Raw genomic sequence first — 19,901 nt, 5'->3', positions numbered from 1 at the left:
ACCTAACAATAATTATAAATATTTTTCATATCAATAAATATTTAATAAAGTAAAATTTGGTAAAATATTCAATTTATTCTCTTATATAATGTATTGATCACTTATTTAGGCATTTCTCTTTTTTCTAACTCTTTGGTATTATTATATACAAAGAAACAATGAAGTTTATCACATGCACATAGGAATTTCTCCATATAATGGGACTGAAATTGAATACCTGAATGTAAATCACTCATTACTAAATGGTATTCTATACCAGTAAAAAATAGAAAAGCAAAACACTCAAGTAATGATTGAGATTTCTTAGGCAACTCATTTCTATCTGTTACTCCTGAAACAGTGCCCAAGGCAAGTCTCTCTTTCCAAGGCATCTGGCATGTTCTCTCTTCTGACTTTCTACCATCTACAAGAGAAGTCTATCTTGAAAGTGCTTGGTCTCACACCTTCCAACTTGCTGAACTCTGGACATACTCACATCCACACACACGGCGCCGTACTTTGAGCTTGTCCAGAGCAGTGTCTGATGGGAACTTCTGGTCAGCATTCATGTCAGCAACCCAGACATAAAATAATGTGAAGCATCCTTAGAAGTTACTTTATGTGACATTAAATCATTCATAGCTGAAACAATGCTAAGAATGTGTAGAAAATTATCAATTTCAATCTCAAAGATAAGTGTAGGCAGCAGGGAGGAGGGGGATAGGATAGGACTCAGTGGGAAGGCTCCAAGAATTGTGTACATGTATATTTTATTACTCTATACTCCAAAATGACTTATAATTACAATGCATCAAATTAAAAAAATTAACCAGACAGAATCAATAACAACAATAATAAATGTTTCCATGGGAGAAAACTTAGTGGGTAATGAATAGATTTAGAAAAACAAAAGGGGAAGGACCCAGGCTTTGAAGAGTCTGAAGAAATCTTGTAATAGCAGGTGGTGTCCCAATTCAGCAGGCAGAGTTTCACAATATTTATAACTCAGATTGGGCATATTTCCATAAGTATCAGCCAAGAAACCGTGTTCTCAAGAAGCAACATTGTCAGAGGCAGTAAATAAAAACGTCTCCCTCTTTTTCCATCTGAATATACAATTTTAGGTTTCCTGAAATGATAATGGGCAGACCTTCACTTTTTATGAGTAGAAACTATGTCTTTGTACCATCTTCCCTACCCCTCTCTCTCCACCCAGAGCAGCTTCCCTTAAAGAAGGCACCTGTACACAGAGAAGCCTCCAGGATGTTGTGAAGGCCACCAGAATTCTGTGCTGCATACACTTCTACAAGACCAATACTTTTTTTTAATTTTGGGGGTAAAAGAATATTATCTTTAAAACTAGCCAAACATCAATAGACCCAGTGGTTACAATAGATATGGGTATAAATTTAAGGAATTTTAGCTACCTTTATTGAGAATGTGCAGTATGTCATGTCATGTATATTCTAGGAACACTTCTTATGTTATCTATTTTGATCCTTACAACACAGGCACTATTTTCTCCTTTTTTTTTTGGAAGCCAGGAACTTATTGAAAGAGATCAAGTACCTCGAACTGACTGGGCCAGTCTATTGAGCAAAAGTCTCTGAGCCAGGAGGTCTAGTTTTTGCCATCTTCTCTCTCTCTCTTCTCTATCTCTTCTCCTCTCCTCTCCTCTCCTCTCCTCTCCTCTCCTCTCCTCTCCTCTCCTCTCCTCTCCTCTCCTCTCCTCTCCTCTCCTCTCCTCTCCTCTCCTCTCCTCTCCTCTCCCCTCCCCTCCCCTCCCCTCCCCTCCCCTCCTCCTCCTCCTCCTCCTCCTCCTCCTCCTCCTCCTCCTCCTCCTCCTCCTCCTCCTCCTCCTCCTCCTCCTCCTCTTCTTCTTCTTCTTCTTCTTCTTCTTCTTCTTCTTCTTCTTCTCTCTCTCTCTCTCTCTCTCTCTCTCTCTCTCTCTCGTTCTCTCTCTCTCTCTCTTCTTTTATTCCAATTTTTGAAATAGGGTCTTTTTTAGTTCCTGAAAGTCTTCCTAAGCTGCTAAGGTTGGCCTTAAAAATCCGATCCTCCTATTCCAGTTTTCTGGTACTAAAATTTCAGCATTGTGTTACTGCCACACCCAGCTGTGTCTTATTTCTCTTCAGATCAATGAGAACAAATTCTGTTAAGTCCTTCATGACAGCTACAACTGTGCACCAATTCTCAGTCCATATGAATCACAAATCCAACGTCTTGTCAGGCTGATAAATTATACAGCATTATGACAATTATGTTCAAAATATCTTTGTATCAAATTAAGAAATATTTAGCTGGGTGTGGTTGCTCACACTTGTACTCCTAGCATTTGGGAGGCTGAGACAGGATTGTGGTTCTCAGACAGCCTCAGCAAGTAAGGAGGCCGTTTGCAACTCAGTGAGACCCTGTTTCAAAATAAAGAATAAAAAAAAGTCTAGAGGTGTAGCTTGGAGGTAGAATGTCCCTGGGTTCTATCTCCAGTACCAAAAAGAACACAAACAAACTTTTTTTTATAAGCCACAGTTTAAATATTTTATGAATGTAATTTAAATTGTCATTTGAAAATACATTAGAGGAGATTTATATTTTTCCTGTTCTCACTTATAAAATGTTAAAGAAAACTCTAATCTATAATAGTATAATCTATGTGAGATGTTCTTTAACAAGTTTTTTTAAATTGTCTTAGTAAAAGATGGTTCACTTCTTATTCTCTGTGTACTCATAGTACCAGGCATATAGTAGATGATCAGTAAATAACTATTGAATAAACATGCTGCAAGAATTTCTGAATTTAGGGATAATTTATGTTGCATATATGGACATTTCTTGGGAGAAAACAATTGTTAATTGAAGCAATGTTATGTTTTACAATGCAAAAAGTAATGTTTTGTTCTTTTATGAAACAGTGTTTAATGGTTTACTAGGCTTCTAGAAATACTTAATAAATATTAAAGAATAATCTGTTCAAATACCTTTCTTTTATGTATTCCTTTTTTAAAAATTTTTTATTGGTGCATTGTCGTCATATATCTTAATGGAGTACAAGATGGTAGAGGCGTACATGCACACATCACTCATTTAGCCCTTATCCAATTCCCACCCCATTCCCTGTCCCCTCCCTCCTTCTCATGCTTGGCTTAGTCTTCTTTCTTTTATACTCATCTGAACTGTAGCTAGGAAAGATCCTGCAGACATGACATCAACAATACTTTCAAATCTATAGTTTTTGGCAGGACAATCACTTTAAAAGCTAAGTTTCATAGTTCTGTACCATGTACAATCTGGGCATTGGATTTAATATTGACTTCATTACAAAATATTCTAATAATTTTTTTTTGCGCATCTGGGGATGGAACCCAGAGGCATTTGACATCTGAGCTACACCCCCTGCCCAATGTTTTAATCTTTATTTTGAAACAGGGTTTCACTGAGTTGCAGAGGGCCTCACAAAGTAACTGAGTTGTCCGCGAACCGCGATCCTCTGGTCTCAGGCTCCCAAATGCTGGGATTACAAGTGTGTGCCACCACACCCGACAAAAGTTCTAATAATTTAAGTGAATATTGAAACATAAACTGAAAATATTGGTTTTCCCTAGATGATTAAATTTATCAGGAAAAAGGACAAACAGCAAAAATAAAATAAAAACATGACCTTTTCTTCTAAGAGGAGAAATATGCTTTAAATTTTAATATTCACGTTTGACTTGTCCTTCATACAACACTCACCTAGGCACGTGTCAAAACCTTTGAGAGGAGAATGATGCTCATAAGACAGTTGTGCATGAAGGTGAAATGTGCTACAATGGATGCAATTAGTACCATTTATGATTATAGTTTATGTGATGTTGGCATCAGTTCATTAAAAATGTACTGAACTATCAACTCATTTCACACAGGTCATTGAACAGCAATAAAGTGGTATCAGCTCTTCTTCATTATGACTCTGAGCTGGATTTGAACCAGTGACTCATAGAGAATAGGCTCTATTCTATTGTCAGTCTATAAAAGCACATTTATAGAGTTGCAGTATTTCTATTGCCTTTTGCTTCTCACAATAAATACAATCTGTAAATTGTCTCTTGAAAACACAGATATGATACACTATAGGATTATTATCTTAGACATCATGTATTTATATTTATATTTTATTATGTATATTTTCATCATTTCATTAAATCTGAGTAAAGGTGGTCACATATAGCATGATGTTGAAGGGTATTTAGGCTATTAAAAAAGAATGAAAATTAAATTCTTGAGTATAACACATATTTACTTCTTTCTTTATAATTCCCTAAGGCCGAAATTTTCACCCCATCTAGCTGTAACTACTATATTTTATGAATTACATAATTTAGTAGAAAATTTATCAAAAAAGAAACTGTGATCTGTACTGAAATATATTTTTATTTTACTAAACCCGTATCTTTTACTGAAGTAACCATATACAGATACTAGTTAACTTCTGAAAGCACTATTGTGCAAATAGATGCCAAAATAAACTTTCAAACACTTTGTAACTGAAATAGTTTATAACCAAAAGTTGGTAAAAAAAATAATAACTGGGCCAGTGTGTTATAATGCCTATAATCCCAGTACATGTGAGATGGAGATAGAAGTTCATGGTCAGCCTCAGCAACTTGGTGAGGCCCTTTGAAGCTTATCTAGATCCTGTTTCCAAATAAAAAATATTATAGGGCTGGGTGGTAGCTCAGAAGTATAATCTCCTGGCTTCAATCCTCAGTAATAAACACACACACACACACACACACACACACACACTCACACACACACCTAAAATAATAATTTAAGTCAGTAGCTCCAGTATTGGTTTAGAAATAACCTAATCATAAAAGTTACTCTTTAAGAATAGAAGTACAGGGAAATATATTGATTGCAAAAATTGCAGTGAAAACTTTAGGTGAGCACCGGTGCCTGATCATTTAAAAGAAATGGAATGTTGCATAACCTATGTATTTATTCAGATGTATTCAACAGACCTATTTGCATATTTCTTATTTAGATGTTTTCTATAATTTTGTGGGCTAGTATAAGTATTCTTTGGGGTCTTTCTTGTTACAGCATTCAAGGGATTTGCATTAAATTTGTGGTCTTGAATCATACAAGATTAAAATCCCTTTTGCTATTATGCCAGTTGGTTATTACCTAATAAATACCAATTCATGAATGCTTGTCATTAGCTTCGCTCCTAGTCTTGCTTATTTTGGTTGGACGTTGTTATTTGTTGAAAGTTTTTGTCTTGTGTTCCGCTGCGCTTGAACATTTTATCTGGGAGGAGTGTTAATCAGCCTGTCCTGTGGTCTTCTTTGTAGTCGCAGCGCCGGGTTACCTTTCACCTCCCGGATGGCTCCCAGGAAAGCTGCAGTGACAGTGGTCTTGGAGACCACGAGCCGGTGGGTAGTGGCACCCTGATCTCACACCCTCTTCCTCTGGTTCAGCCACAGGACGAATTCTATGACCAGGCCTCTCCGGACAAGAGGACTGAAGCGGACGGCAACTCTGACCCCAACTCTGGTGAGTCCTCTTCCAAAGATTGACCACTTGGAGTTGTTCTGGTTGCTTTGTGAGCTTGAGACACTCACAGTAACCTTGGGGGCCAAGGAAACGACACTTGGCTGCCACTTCCTGGCTGTTTGGTTGTCGTATTCTTTGACATTGATCACATGTAAGGTGTTTGATATTGTGACTGCTAAATTGGGATGCGTCTTTATGAATAATTAAAAAAGAAAATAACATAAATATCGAAAGAAGCATTTGTTGCAAGATATCAAAAATTTGCGATGTGAAAATACATATCTTAGTACTATTAGCACTGATTAAATACAGCTAAGTAGAATGTAGTCAATGAATAAGAATATGCGTATATTATTATATATGTGTGTTTATGGAATGCTATATATGAATATTATATATGTATATTGTAAAATGCAATTTTTCAGTGAACATTTCCCAGAGAAAAAAGACTAAATAGTTGTTAAAATAAGTGTGAAAAGCAGATATTTTCTGTTGTTATTGCTCTTATGGTTTTGTTTAGTTTGAGTTTGGAATTAGTTGGTTTTTAGTAGTTTGTTGAATAGACTGTATTTGGCCCAAACTTTTCTTCTTCACAGATCCACATCTTGTCTCAGGGATTATTGTTCTTTCAAAATAAACTTTGTAGGTTCCTTTTTACTTGTACTGTGGAGAAGAGCTTAGGCAAAGGCTGTATTGGTTTTTTGTGATACTTTTGTTTCCCCCCAGAAAACCCCCACTTTTAATAAAAAAAGAAAAGACAAGTCAAAATTCTAATGTACAGTTTGTCATTATGAATGACAATAATTTCTATATTTTATTTTATTTTATTTTATTATTTTTTTAATTTTTGGTGGTACTGGGGATGGAACCCAGGGGCCTTCTACCTCTGGGCTAACACTATCAGACCTATTTTTTAAAATATTTTATTTGGAAACAGGGTCTCTTAAGCCAGCTGAGGCCGGCTTCGAATCTGTACAATCTATTTTTTTTTTTTTAAAAGCTCTTTTACCTGGTGAATGATTTGATTTTGGTAGAGGCTACATATTTCTGAGGGTGGAGCATATATGAAAAATCTCTGTAGCTTTCTTCCAGTTTTGTTGTGAATATCAAGCTGATCTAAAAAAGGTAGTAGTCATAAGAAGAAAACAACCAATCTAAAAACATAAAAGTATTATTTTTTCAACTAATCCTGAGTTTGCCTCAAACTTGTCACCTAAACTGGGAAATGGCTTTTTTTTTTTAAACTAACTTTCTAACTATTTATCTCTGACTATTTCAGATATTAAGGTGCCTTTGGCATTTCTATGATTGAAGTACATATAGCAAGAGAAGGTTAAAAAACACAAAAGGGTTTTCTCGACTAGTTTCATAGTAGGAATCTAGCTTTGTTGTACTCTGATTTACAGGATTTTATTATTTTTTATTTTTTTTTATTTTTATTTTTTGCTGAAGATTTAAAGAAGTTTACTAGAAAGATAGAAATACAGAGGATAGGTACAGCTCCATACCAGACTGGCATGGAGGGGTGACTCGAATGAATACACACTGACTTACAGGATTTTAAATAATTGCTTTTCTTTCCAGGGAAACAGGAACTGTGTTGTAGGTTTGCTTCTCCTTTTCTCTTTCTCCCCACCTGAACCATGCTACAGGGCTCTGATTCATGCATCTTTGCAATTTAGCAAATATTAGGCATGTGGAGATATATTTGAATCTTCTTTCTGTTTAGTTTTACCCCTACTCCAGAAAACTCGAGGATAGCTCTGGCTTTAATGTTCATGTTCTCTCTATATTTTGCATAAAGAAAACATGTGTGCATCATTTAACCAAACATACTCAGGACAGGTTACAACCAAAAAGGCAACTTCTCACCACCTTGAATTTGGGAGTACTACACATCTATTCTCTTTAGATTTCTTGACACTGATCAGTCTACACCAATGAATTTAAACAATTCCATTAAGCTAACTCTTCCTAAACTTTTGTGGGGCAGTAGGCTATGTAGAAATTACAACAGCTCTTGTTATTCTCTTTTCTAGTCTGCATCTTTTTCCTCTTCATTTTTAAAACTATTCTTATCACTAGTAAGCTAAGACTCACAAGACTAGTTACTAATCATTCCTTATCCAAGTATGCTGGAGTGGCTGGATCCTCTTGTCTTTCAGTCAAATCCAAGACAGAAATAATCACATTTTAAATACACTGGCATAATTGATTTAGTTAGACATTTTCAATAGAGTTTACCAAAGCTATTTTATAAAAGTATCTTCAAGGTAATTTTAATATGCAATTCCAGTGGAAAACTTATACTCAAAAAGTGTTTCATGATTTTTTTTAGATGCATATGCAGGATGTCAAAGTGTACTAATTTTAATCGGTGGTTTTCAGAAATTGATGGATATCTAGGTAATTTTCTAGTTAACTAATTGAATCAGGAATTTAAAAATTTTCAACTATAAATCAAAGGTAGGTTTTAGAATTTGCTAACTAGATGGGCAAAATGAGACTTACAGGGTTATATATATATTCATGCTATAGAGTTATGTGTCTGTGGTCAGCCAGAGTCATAAAAAATACATCTTTGTACAGAAAAAAGTAGCAAAATCATGTGATCCATGTCATAGTTGAAATTTACATCCATAAATTAAATTGATGCTGTTCACTTGCCTAAGGAATACAGCATACTAATGTCAGATTTGGAGAACAGTACAACCAAGGCCTAAATACAAATGCTTATTTAAACATGTATTTTAACAAAATGTGATTCATGTTGTATAGCATAAATTCAAGGCAAATGTATGCAAATTTTATGGGATATTTATTACTAAAATATAATCATGTGGCAATATTAAATCTGACATCATTTCAGTTTATCTATTTATCATGAAAGGTACTTTGATTATTTAAAGCAGATGCCATCACGGTTTAGCAATCATTTTTTATAAAGTCCCTCAAGGAAATACACATTCAGGGAAGATTAAAAAATAAACAAGAATGAGATAAAAGTAGCATGTTTTTGAAGTTTGGTGGGCTTGCCTGGAGACCAAATGAACAGATAAGTTGATTTTTAGATGAGAGACAATGTTTGCCAAAATTCCTCTGTTTTCTCTTTTTTATATTTGAAGTTTGAAAAATTTACTTATGTTTTTATTTTTATACTTTTATAGTCACATCATAATGTAGTTCACAATGATAGTGACATACATGCACAAAGCACTTAATGAGTGTTCCTGTGACTTCCTCCCCACGCCCTCTTTTGCTATATAAGATACTGAGGTTGACATGAGTATTCTCACATATGTACATAAAATCAGTGGAAATTATTTCTTCATGGATTATCTCTCTCCCTTACCACACTCCACCCTTTTCCCTCAACCACTTTCTTGGCTCCACTAGAGTTTCTTCTCCATTATCCAAAATCCCTCATATATCCCACTTACTCTCTAGCTTTCTCATATGAAAAAAAGATGACCCTTCACTTTCTGTGACTGGTTAATCTCACTTAACATAATATTCTCCATGTCCATCTACTTTACTGCAAATAATATTCTGATTATTATACTACAATAATATGCTATTAATAGTATAATATTGTAGTATAATAATACTACAATAATATTCTGATTTCAACCCCTTTGGAAAGATATCCAGGAGTGATATAGCGTATCTGATAGTGAATCCATTCTCAGTTTTCTGAGTAATCTCCATAATGATCTCCACAATGGATGCAATAATTTGAAATTTCCCCAACTGTGTAGAAGAGTTTCCATTTTCCCACATTTTCTCTAGCATTGTTAATTGACCTCTTGATGATTGCTGTTTTAATTTGGCTTCGATGGAATCTGGGTGTAATTTAATTTGACTCTTCCTGATTGCTAATGATGTTGAACATTTTTTTCTCATATCTATTGGCCATTTGTACTACTTTTTATGAAGTGTCAATTTAGTTCAATATCCCATTTCTTGTTTGCATCATTAGATTTTTTTTCATCTTAAAAGTCTTTTAACTAATTTGTATATTCATGATATCAATCCTCTATGAGAAAATGGCTGGCAAAGATTGTTTTCCATTCTGTAGACACTTGATTCTCTCTCTTTAGACACCTGATGGTTTCCTTTGATGAGCAGAAAATTTTCAGTTTAATACGATTCCATTTATTAATTACTATTTTAATTTTCTCAATTTTGGGGATCTTATTGAGGAAGTTTCTATCTATGCCTATAGGTTAAATTATTGGATATATGCCCCCTCTAGTAATTTCAAAATCTATGGTTTGATTTCCAAATCTTCCATTTATTTTGATTTGATTTTTGTACAGGGTAAGAGGTAGAGATTGAATTCTTTTTTTCTAGAAATAAATTACCCATTTTCAATGACCATTTGTTGACAAGGCTTTTTTTTCTCTCCAATGTATGTGTTTGGCACCTTTTCAAAAAAACTCAATTGGCAATAAGTGTCTGGAATTTTTCTGTATCTTCTATTCTGTTACATTGATTTCTGTGTCTGCTTTTGTGGCAATACCACATTGCTTTATTACTATAGTTCCATAGTATAATTTGAAATCAGGATTTGCATTATCACTATCTATCTTTAATGTAGTACTTGAGACTCTAGCCAGAGTGATAAAGGAAGAAAAGAAAATTTAAAGAACATAAATGGGACATTTTTTATTTAAAAGACTCAAACACCTCAATCAAAGAACTTATAGATCTGATCAACAAATTTAGCAAAGCAATGGGATACAAAATAAATCTAAAAAAAATCAGTAGCTTTTCTATATTCAACCATAAAATTAATAAAAAAGATATCCAGAGAACAATTCCATTCACAATAACCTAAAAAACAATACATATCTTGGGATAAATCTAGTCAAGGAGGTAAAGACCTCTAAAATAGAAATTATAGAACACTAAAGAAAGAAATTGGAGAGCTTATAAGATGGAAAAGTCTCCCATGCTCTTGAATAGGCAGAATAAATATTCTCAAAATGGCCATTCTCTCAAAAGAGGTCTACGAAGTCAATGCACTCCCTATCAAAATATCAACCTCATCCTTCATAAGCCTAGAAAAAATCACTCATAAATATCATATGGAAAAACAAAAGACCTGGAATACCCAAAGCAATTCTCAGAAATTAGAACCATGCAGGATACATCACAATTCCTGATTCTGTTTTCTCTTAAGTCTACCTGTTACCAAGCCTGCAGTTGAGTTTTCAAAATACAGAAATATAGATAAAGAATAAGATAAATAGTATTTTGCCTAGTTTTTTATTTTTTTTTTTAAGTTTGGTTAAGCTAAATTCCCCTTGGCTATAATTTTGCCTAATATGCACAGCTACTCAAACAATGACTTTTTAGACTTGGCCAATAGAAATGGGCCAGCAGCCAAATGAGAGAAAATAGAAAAGGTCCTAAAGCTGAAAAAAGTACACTTTTAAAGTCTGATTTAAAAAGTATTCAGAGTTTTTACCAATCTAGTCAATATGGAAAAAAAAAATTCATGGGCTGAAAAGACCTTGCTTATTCCAACATACAACTCAACATAATGACCTTTCCTGGAAAAAGGGGATGTCCTTAAATCAGAAGACACAGTGCTTCTTGGTAGAAACATAGTCCTCATTCATCACTGGGAAGGAAGCAGATGAGTATCATGTGGAAATACTAAGCCTTGAGGGCGACCGATAGTTAATGATTCCCTTGACATTTTATAGGACTGAAAAGTTTAAACTCCTCTGTCAATGTCTACCACAAATTTTATTAGAATTAATGAGAAATATTAAGAGATTAATACTAAACATTAATTCACATTCGAGTTTTATTATGATATATACTCTTTAAAATTTGCAGCCACATCTTTGTAATTATAATTGAGAAATTTGTGACAAGGGATGTAGCTAGGTGACACAGTAATGATCAATAGCAATCTCTTGTTTAAAAATCAACTATCTCCTTTGCTTAGAGGAGTTTTCTGTCTGTGGTCTAATAATTTTTGAAGAGTTATATTTTATAGCAAGTAAGGTAGAAACCATTAATGTATCATCTGAAGAATTACTAATATGTATTATACCTGTAAGCACTTGTTTTTCAAATATAGTGTTTTTCATTTTTAAGTCATGAAAATAATACTAAATACTATTTTCCTTAAGTTTATTTTAAAACTTAATCAAATAGTTTTATCAGTGGAGATATGAAAACTCTAATTTTTACTTCTGTATATAAATATACACACAATTCACACATACATGTAGGGTTGACATTATAAGTATAACATCTAACTCCTAATTTTTGAAAAGATAAATCAATAATGAAAGTCTTTTTGAATACGATAATCTAAATATTGTTCTTTTTTTTTTTTGGTGGTACTGGGGTTCGTGGAAGCCCTTCTACCTCGGGGCTACACTCCCAGACCTATTTTTACATTTTCATTTTGGAAACAGGGTCTCCTAAGCCAGCGCGCAGCTGGCTTCGAACCTGCGCGATCCTCCTGTCTTTGCCTCCCAAGCGCGGGGATTACAAGCGTGCGCCACCACGCCCGACGATAATCTAAATATTGAATGTCCCCATAAGTGTTAAGATGTTGATTCCCAGCCTATGGTGCTATCAGGAAGAGATGGAATCTTTAAGAAGTGGGGCTTATGGAAGGAAGTTAGGTCATTGGAAGTGTTTCCTTGAAGGAGATATTGTGAATCTAGCCCCTTCATTTCTCTCTTTCACTTCCCAGCTTTCAAGAGGTGAGCAGCTCTACTTTGTCAAGTACTCTGCACCAAAACAGGCTTATATCACAGGTCCATAAACAAAAAGTCAACTAAAAATGCACTGATACCTCTGAAATTATGAGCTAAACTAAATATGTTTTTCTTGATAACTTAATTGTCTCATGTATTTTGTCACAGTAAAGTCAAAGTTTTCTAACATAACATGAATATCTGAAAATATATGATGTGAAAATTAAGCACCAAGTGATGTGCTTTGTAAATAGTACTTAGGTTTGTCTATATTATACTGGGATATACTTTTCTGCTGCTAATTTATCTGTGCTGGAAATATAACTTTTACTTTTCCTTCATTTTCAAAAGAATGTCTAATTCCTATTACATTGAATCAGCAGAAACTATTCTTTTTTTCTCTTTAATTGCAGGGTTTGAATACTATGCTTAAAATTACTGGGACATTCTGATCTTTAGATTACCTTTCTACTTTTATGTCTATTTTCTCATTTGGTCTACTTGGGTCTCAAGTGAGATTGTGTTTGTTCTGGTCATTCTGGCCTCTTAAGAAGTGCTACTGACATCATCTTGCCATGGAAGAGAAAAAAAGTGACTGTGAGGCTGTCTCTAGATTCTCAAGTCTAGATGCATAGGGAGAATCATTACTCTCTGGAATCTTCATGCCTCCTTAAACTCTGCCTTGTAATATGATTTCTTGTTTCTTACTCTGTTGTTTTGATCCAAAATATGTTTTACTACAAAAGCATAAGTTTTGTATATAATATGCATATTTTGTGCACATAACTTTGTTTGAAATGATAAGGAGGAAGATTATTAAATACATATATTTTTGTAAGATTGAAAGAGAAATTGATAATTGCTTTTTTCCTTAAAGACCTTTTAAGGAAAATAAGGTCTTTCAAAATTTTTCTCTGGAACTTAGCAATAAAAGCATTAAATACAAACCTCAGTGCTATTCTACGTATGGGAAATCAAGAGGGCTTTAAGAAAGGACAGGACAAAAGTGGTATCTCTTGGGCAACTAAATAAAGAGTATCTTCATGGTCTTCAACCAGACACATTTAAATTCTGTAACACAGTTAGCCAACTGCCCTACATATGTAAATATTATTAAGCTATTTTTCTTTGCTTTTTACTACAGGCAAAGATTTATTCTATTTCCAAGTAACAGTAAATCATATTTTCTTAAGAAGTTAGCTAATTAACATGATCACAAACCATTAATTCTAAGAAAATAGTAAGGGGATTTTTCTATTAAAGATTCTTGTTTTTATAAATAAGTAGACTGGGGAAAGAATTTCACTAATTTTAATAGCAGACAATAACAATTATATGATCAGATCAGAAATGGGTATTACAGCTAATTCAGAATTAATGCCTAATCCTGTCCCATTGAGAACTAAGAATAGAGTTATTTTTATATTTGGTATGATTTAAAATGTTATTTTAAAGGATTTTCGGCTGTTTAATCATGTGCAAAATTGTAGAATATATTTACTTTTTGAAAGTTCTTCCTGTCATGCACCTCTGAATTTACCTGAACTAAGTTGTGATATTTCACTAAGTATAGTTTTGATACCTGGAATTTTTGGTTAATCTTTATTGAAGTCTCTTTGTGAGCCACTGATTCTGTAATTGTTTTGACATATTGTTTATAATCCTACACCAATAGTGTAAATTAGATAGCATTATAAGCCATGTCTATCACTAAAACTGATGTTTTTGCTATGCAGAAAACCTACCCTCAATGAATACATATTTTATTGCAATGTGGTACTCAAAACAATCATTGTTGCGATTGTGCTTTAAATTAATGGTCACTAATTTTATTTTTTAAAGTAAATTTGAGAAATTGAATATTTAAGACGTTATTTGGTTAAAGAGTTGGCTAGTAGGATGCACAACTTGTGAATTATTTCTCCTTTTTTGTGGTTTTAATTATTTCTTTGTTTTTGATTTTGGTATTAAGATAATTAAAATTAGACATTAGTTGGACCCCAGAAATCATTTAGTATAATACTGTTTTATACCGAAGCATAAAAATGGCAATGCTTTGTCTAAGGTCACTATCTTTTAGTCGAAAATAAAGCTATGTATGTGGCCTCTTATGTCAGCTTTTTTACTGGAACACTCTTTCTTTATCATGACATACCTTTTCCTCAAAGATAACATATATGACTATTTGATTCATACTTGCCTCTGCCATTAATCTCTAGGTATATTTTTTCACTTTCTATTCTCCATGAATAGTAGCATTTGATTATAGAATGTCAGCAATATTTTCTTACTAAATAAAGAAAATCCTTATTTCCTAAATAAATGAAAATATAATGAAACAAATGCATTCTACCAAAAAATCAACCAAGCAAACAAAATATATCATTTTAATTATAGTTATCTCCAGGATTGAGTATAACTTCTTTTTCTAATTGTTTATATTTACCACAATTTTAATAATGTGTTTTACATTTTAATGAAGCATCACACATAACCACCTGATATACTGCTGAGAGAAATATCAAGTACAAATTTACATTTAAAATATTTTTTCTACTAGTCCTAATGATACAGGGTATACATTCTCAAAAAAGTTTTAAATTTAAAATATTGAAAAGGAGAGACAGCTTGTCATTTTTGAAAAAAATCTGGCTAGTAAATTAAAGACTCTTGAAAAGTCTCCTCAAAATTATGCTATTTTATTCTAGTGATTAAGAATTGTGCTAATCATAACCAATAGAGAAAAATCATTACCTAATATACCATAAAATTAAAGCATGAATTTTATTTTTGTCAGAACATTTTATTAAATACTTTTCATGAACCATAATTCTAATTTCTATATAAGTATCCTGGGCTGAAAAATTATATCCAAAGAAAATTGTCCAGAGGCCTCATATTGTAACTTGTTTTATTTACTTTCCCCATGAGGATTTTGGATTCAATTCAGAGTGACTCTATAAAACTGCTCCCTGAGTTAATTGATCTGCAAATCTCAAAAAATAGTTTAGAGAAAAGCTAATCAGTTCTCCTGTCATTCAGTGGAAAAGTAAGTTTCTGAAAATTCAGCAATATAAAAAATTGCTAACCCCTTGTTATTCTGAGACTTTTAATTACTCTCTTTAGTAAATATATTTCTAAATATAAGTTCAAAATTTACATTGTAACTATTTTCATCTCAAAATTACAGAGGACAGAATTTTTATATCTAGAATATAAACTAAAGTATATCTACACACCTTTTTAAATCTATTTATTAGTTTTGGTTTCTGCAAAACAAGTTATGCTAACCTAAAAAGTCTAAACCAATGGCCTTTGATCTCCGTTTCTGTGAGTCAGGAATCTGACTCAGCCTCAGCCTTGTAAGGCTAAAACTGAGGAGTCAGCCAAGCTGCATGCTCTTCACACAGGAAGAATTCACTTCCAGGACTATTCAGATTGTTAGTTGGATATATCTCCTTGCAGTTGTAGGATGAGATCCTCATCATCTTGCTGACCATCAGCTGGAGACCCATAAACTTTTTTTTTTTTAAAGAAAAACTTAGAGTATTTTAACACATCGTACCATGCATAATCTCCATCAGTGACATGCTGTCAAATACTGAACAAGCAAAACTCTGGGAGAAAAAAGTCTGCATATATGTGTGTCTATTATGAATTTTACTGATATAATAATTATATAGCATATAACTTATAAATAATAATAAATATAATTCTACTCTCAACTGCAAGCCTGCTTAGTTCTTCAAAACCACTTAGGAAGACAGTTTCTGTAATAAGTCTGCAGCAAGGTAGACTCTTATGTGATGGTCTATGACCTTAGTCATATTCTGCTGGGTGGAAACAAGTCTCAGATCTGGCCCAAATGCAAAGGTAGCAGATGAAAGATAGTTGTAAACACCAGGTTGTAGGTATTGTTATGTTTACATTAGAATATGTCTGCTAAATCTAGATATCATTTTGTCATTCTGTGTATTTTGTATTCCTTTGATCCTTACAAGATTCATTCACTTATTTATTTATGTTTCTATTCATTCTGCAAATACCATGTGAAGTCTTCTCTGATAGGTTCTGAGAATAGAAATTAGGATCACACAGCTATTGACAAGTAGGGTATAGTTGAAGGAAGTAGGTAACTAGGGGAGTGGCCTTGGGAACTGTAATGTCCCTTGCTGGTCTGTCTGTCTGTCTGTCTCCCTCCCTCCTCCTCCCTCCCTTCTTCCCTCCTTCTTTGCTTCCATGAGTTGTGTAGTTGTCCTGGGCCCTGCCCTGACACCATGATGTTTCCATTTGGAGCTGACTACCCATGGACTGAACCTCTGAAATTATGAGCCAAATAACCCTTTTCTAAACTGTTCTTTCTTTCTTTTTTTTTTTTTTTTTGGTGGTACTGGGGTTCCTGGAAGCCCTTCTACCTCCGGGCTACACTCCCAGACCTATTTTTACATTTTTTAATTTAAACGGGGTCTCCTAAGCCAGCACGCGGGGCTGGCTTCGAACCTGCACGATCCTCCTGTCTCTGCCTCCTAAGCGCGGGGATTACAAGCGTGTGCCACCACTAAACTGTTCTTTTCATAAATTCTTTTTATTAGTGCACTGTCATCATACATCCTAGTGGAGTACAAGATGGCAGAGACGTAGAGACATACAAGCACGCATCATTTATTTATCCCTTCCCCATTTGCTATCTCATTTCCTACCCCTTTCCTGTTTCTCATGTTTGGCTTACTGACTGACTTTGATATGTTTATGAACGTACCTCATATACATTAAGGAATTTCCCTCTTTCCCCCACTCATCCTCCTCATTTAGATCACCTTATTTGCTCTTCTATGGTTTCTCTTTTGGTATTTTGGTCACAGCAATTAAAACCTGACTAATACAGTTGTCATTATCAATAAATAGTGAAAAGATGTAGAATAATCAAAATACAAACCTTGGTTATTTAGCAATTTATTTTTTTACTACTGGGGATGGAACCCAAGGGCATTCTACCTCCAAGCTACACCCCAGCCCTATTTTTTAGTCTTTTATTTTTGAAACAGGGTCTCACTGAGTTGCAAAGAGCCTTGCTAAGTAGCTTAGGCTGTCTGAGAACTGTGATCCTCCGGTCTCCACGTCCCGATTGCTGGGATTACAAACATGTGCCACCATGCATGGCAGCAATTTTAAAAATTGTGTTGTAGTAGGAATTGAACCCCAGAGACATTCTAATTATGTAGAGCATTCTCACAGCCCTCCTTTTTTTTTTTTTTTTTTTTTTAAACAGAGTCTCACTAAGTTGTGGAGGCTGGACACTAATCTGTGAATCTCCTGTCTCAGCCTCCCAAACACTGGAATTAGAGGTATGCACCGCCTTGCCTGGCTTTTACATTCTTTTCATACATTTTTTTATATATATACTGTAGATGTTAGGTAGTTTCAAAATATCACAATTCCTAAAGGCTAATAAAAATTACATAGTAAACATCATAGCATCAGCTATATTATCATTTTTTTGTTCTTAAAACAGTTATGCTCTCTCTATGATTTTAAAGTATTTGCTATAATATTAAGTTTTCACAGTATGCTTTCCATTTTATTACCATTTTTAAAAGGGTTACAATAAAATAATTTTCTATAATTTTACTTAATGTAGTTTAAAGATTTCTGTAAAGCAGACAGGAATATAAAATTTGTCTTCTGGTAAAGTTTAGATCCATCAATTTCAAGTATGACATTTATTTCTCCCAAAATAATTATCTTTGAATATTAATTTATTACAAAAATGTAAAATTCACTAGTAACAATCTGTTGTGCTTGAGCTTCTTTTGAGGTCACGCTATCATTTGTTAAATATTGTAGTAGAAAATGTGCAGGAATAATATGCCTCCTAGTGTGAAGAATGGGAACTGTCAGCTTTGGTTGGTGAGCTGCATTGAATTTAATTTTCATAGCTGATGTTAGGTGGTTCATTCTTTCACTTGTCATCAAAAGGAATATCATTTTCTTTCCCCTGTACATGCAATCTGCCCAGGGGAGAAAATATATTCTTTGTGTAAAAGCAATAGATGTATATACTTTATGTAAAAATAATAAGCTTACTGATATCAGCAACCCTTAAAAGAGTAAAATTAACTTTTTAAAACAACATAAAGTTATAACACAAGAAAACTGGAAATGGATCCATAAATATGGACTATTCATGCGTATAAGGTGAAATTGGTATTTCATTTTATTTTTATATCTACATATACACAGAAATAAATAAAATTATGTAAAGTTGTAAAACAATTTTGGATTAAAAAAAAAAAAACCGGAGCCATTTGTCTAGAATATTCTAAATTTACCTTAATGCTATTTTGACATGCATTTCTGTCAGTAGATTGAGAATTATTCCGATTAGTATGACTGACAAATACATAGCTGCACAGATTTTAATAACATTAAAGTAAGGTTTCTAGATAAAATGCAGGGTACCCAGCTAAATTTGAATTTTAGATAAACAAAGAAAAACATTTTAAGTCTAAATATATTCTGAATATGACAGTATTAGTTCCCTTGCAATATGTGGGACAGTTTTAAAATAAAACATTATTTATTTATTCAAAATTCAAATATAACTGGCCATTCTCTATTTTAACTGGCATGTTTACAACTTATAATAGTGGTTTCCATGCCCAGAAAATAACCACACTTTCCCATTAGAAGATCAGTTCTTGCTTATATTCAACACTAATGCTTTGCTCTACCATGGAATGATAACTTTTTACTCTGTGTTTTACTGCATGTTGCCAACAGAGCTTTTGGTTAAAGTTTTTCATTTACTAATTTGCTTATTTTCTTAATGGTCTTTTAGGTATATCATATTTTAAGATTCCTTGTATATTCATGACTTTTATATGTTTTCTTTGCTTTTTGGGTCTAATCTATAGTTTTCAATATCTAACCAATTATAAAGAACCCCATGTCAACATAAAATGAGGTTAGCAGAGCAGTGGAAACAGAAACATAATGAAACCAAATGTATTTTCTGGAAACTTAATGTTTAGGTCACATGTCCTAGCAAATATATTCATCTAGAATACCCTGAATACATGGTGAAGACATGTCAAGTAAGACATTGATGGGAAGTATGTATAGTGCTAGCTGCTGTCAAGATAAATAGGTGATGTATAGGCCGGGCATGGTGGCGCACACTTGTAATCCCAGCATTTGGGAGGCTGAGAATGGAGGATCGCGGTTCACTGACAGCCTCAGCTACTTAGTGAGGCCCTCTGTAATTTAGGGAGAGTCTGTTTCAAAATAAAGAATAAAAAACAGGGCAGGGGTTGTAGCTCGGAGGTCGAATGCCTCTGGGTTTTATCCACAGACCCGCAAAATAAATAAATAAATAAATAAATAAATAAGTAAATAAATAAATAAATAGGTGGTGTACAAATCATGTCTCTTTCATTTTCTAGCTGCTGGACATTTGGGCATTACTCTGTCCAACTTGTCTCATCTAGAACATGAGGATGAGACCAAGGCTATGTCCCTTAAAAACTTGAACATACTAGAGATGGTCAATAAAACTCACTTATTTTGGTTCTAGATTAACTGTAAATTATTTTGTTGTTTTAGCTTATTATTATAAAAATTAAATCCAAACTATTCAATTATTTAAACACTTTTCTG

At 33.6% G+C, this 19,901-nt stretch overlaps 1 protein-coding gene across 4 annotated transcripts in view; it reads left to right on the top strand.

Moving 5' to 3' along the window:
* Positions 1 to 19,901, top strand: part of PCDH9 (protocadherin 9) — a gene marked incomplete at both ends in the record, with an annotated part of 919,651 nt that overhangs the window by 592,678 nt on the left and 307,072 nt on the right. For 2 of the 4 annotated variants that reach the window (XM_080689025.1, XM_080689024.1), the window contains one exon: positions 5,442 to 5,517. In XM_080689025.1, the coding sequence (XP_080545151.1) occupies positions 5,442 to 5,517 (76 nt within the window). Of the gene's footprint in view, positions 1 to 5,315; positions 5,518 to 19,901 lie in introns of all 4 variants that reach the window. The other 2 variants (XM_080689023.1, XM_080689022.1) reach the window with 1 other exon arrangement.

This window comes from Muscardinus avellanarius, assembly GCF_963383645.1.
Source record: "Muscardinus avellanarius genome assembly, chromosome: 2".
NCBI classification, from domain to species: Eukaryota; Metazoa; Chordata; class Mammalia; order Rodentia; family Gliridae; genus Muscardinus; species Muscardinus avellanarius.
Note: the sequence above shows the minus strand (reverse complement) of the source record. Positions and strands in the feature narration are given on the sequence as shown.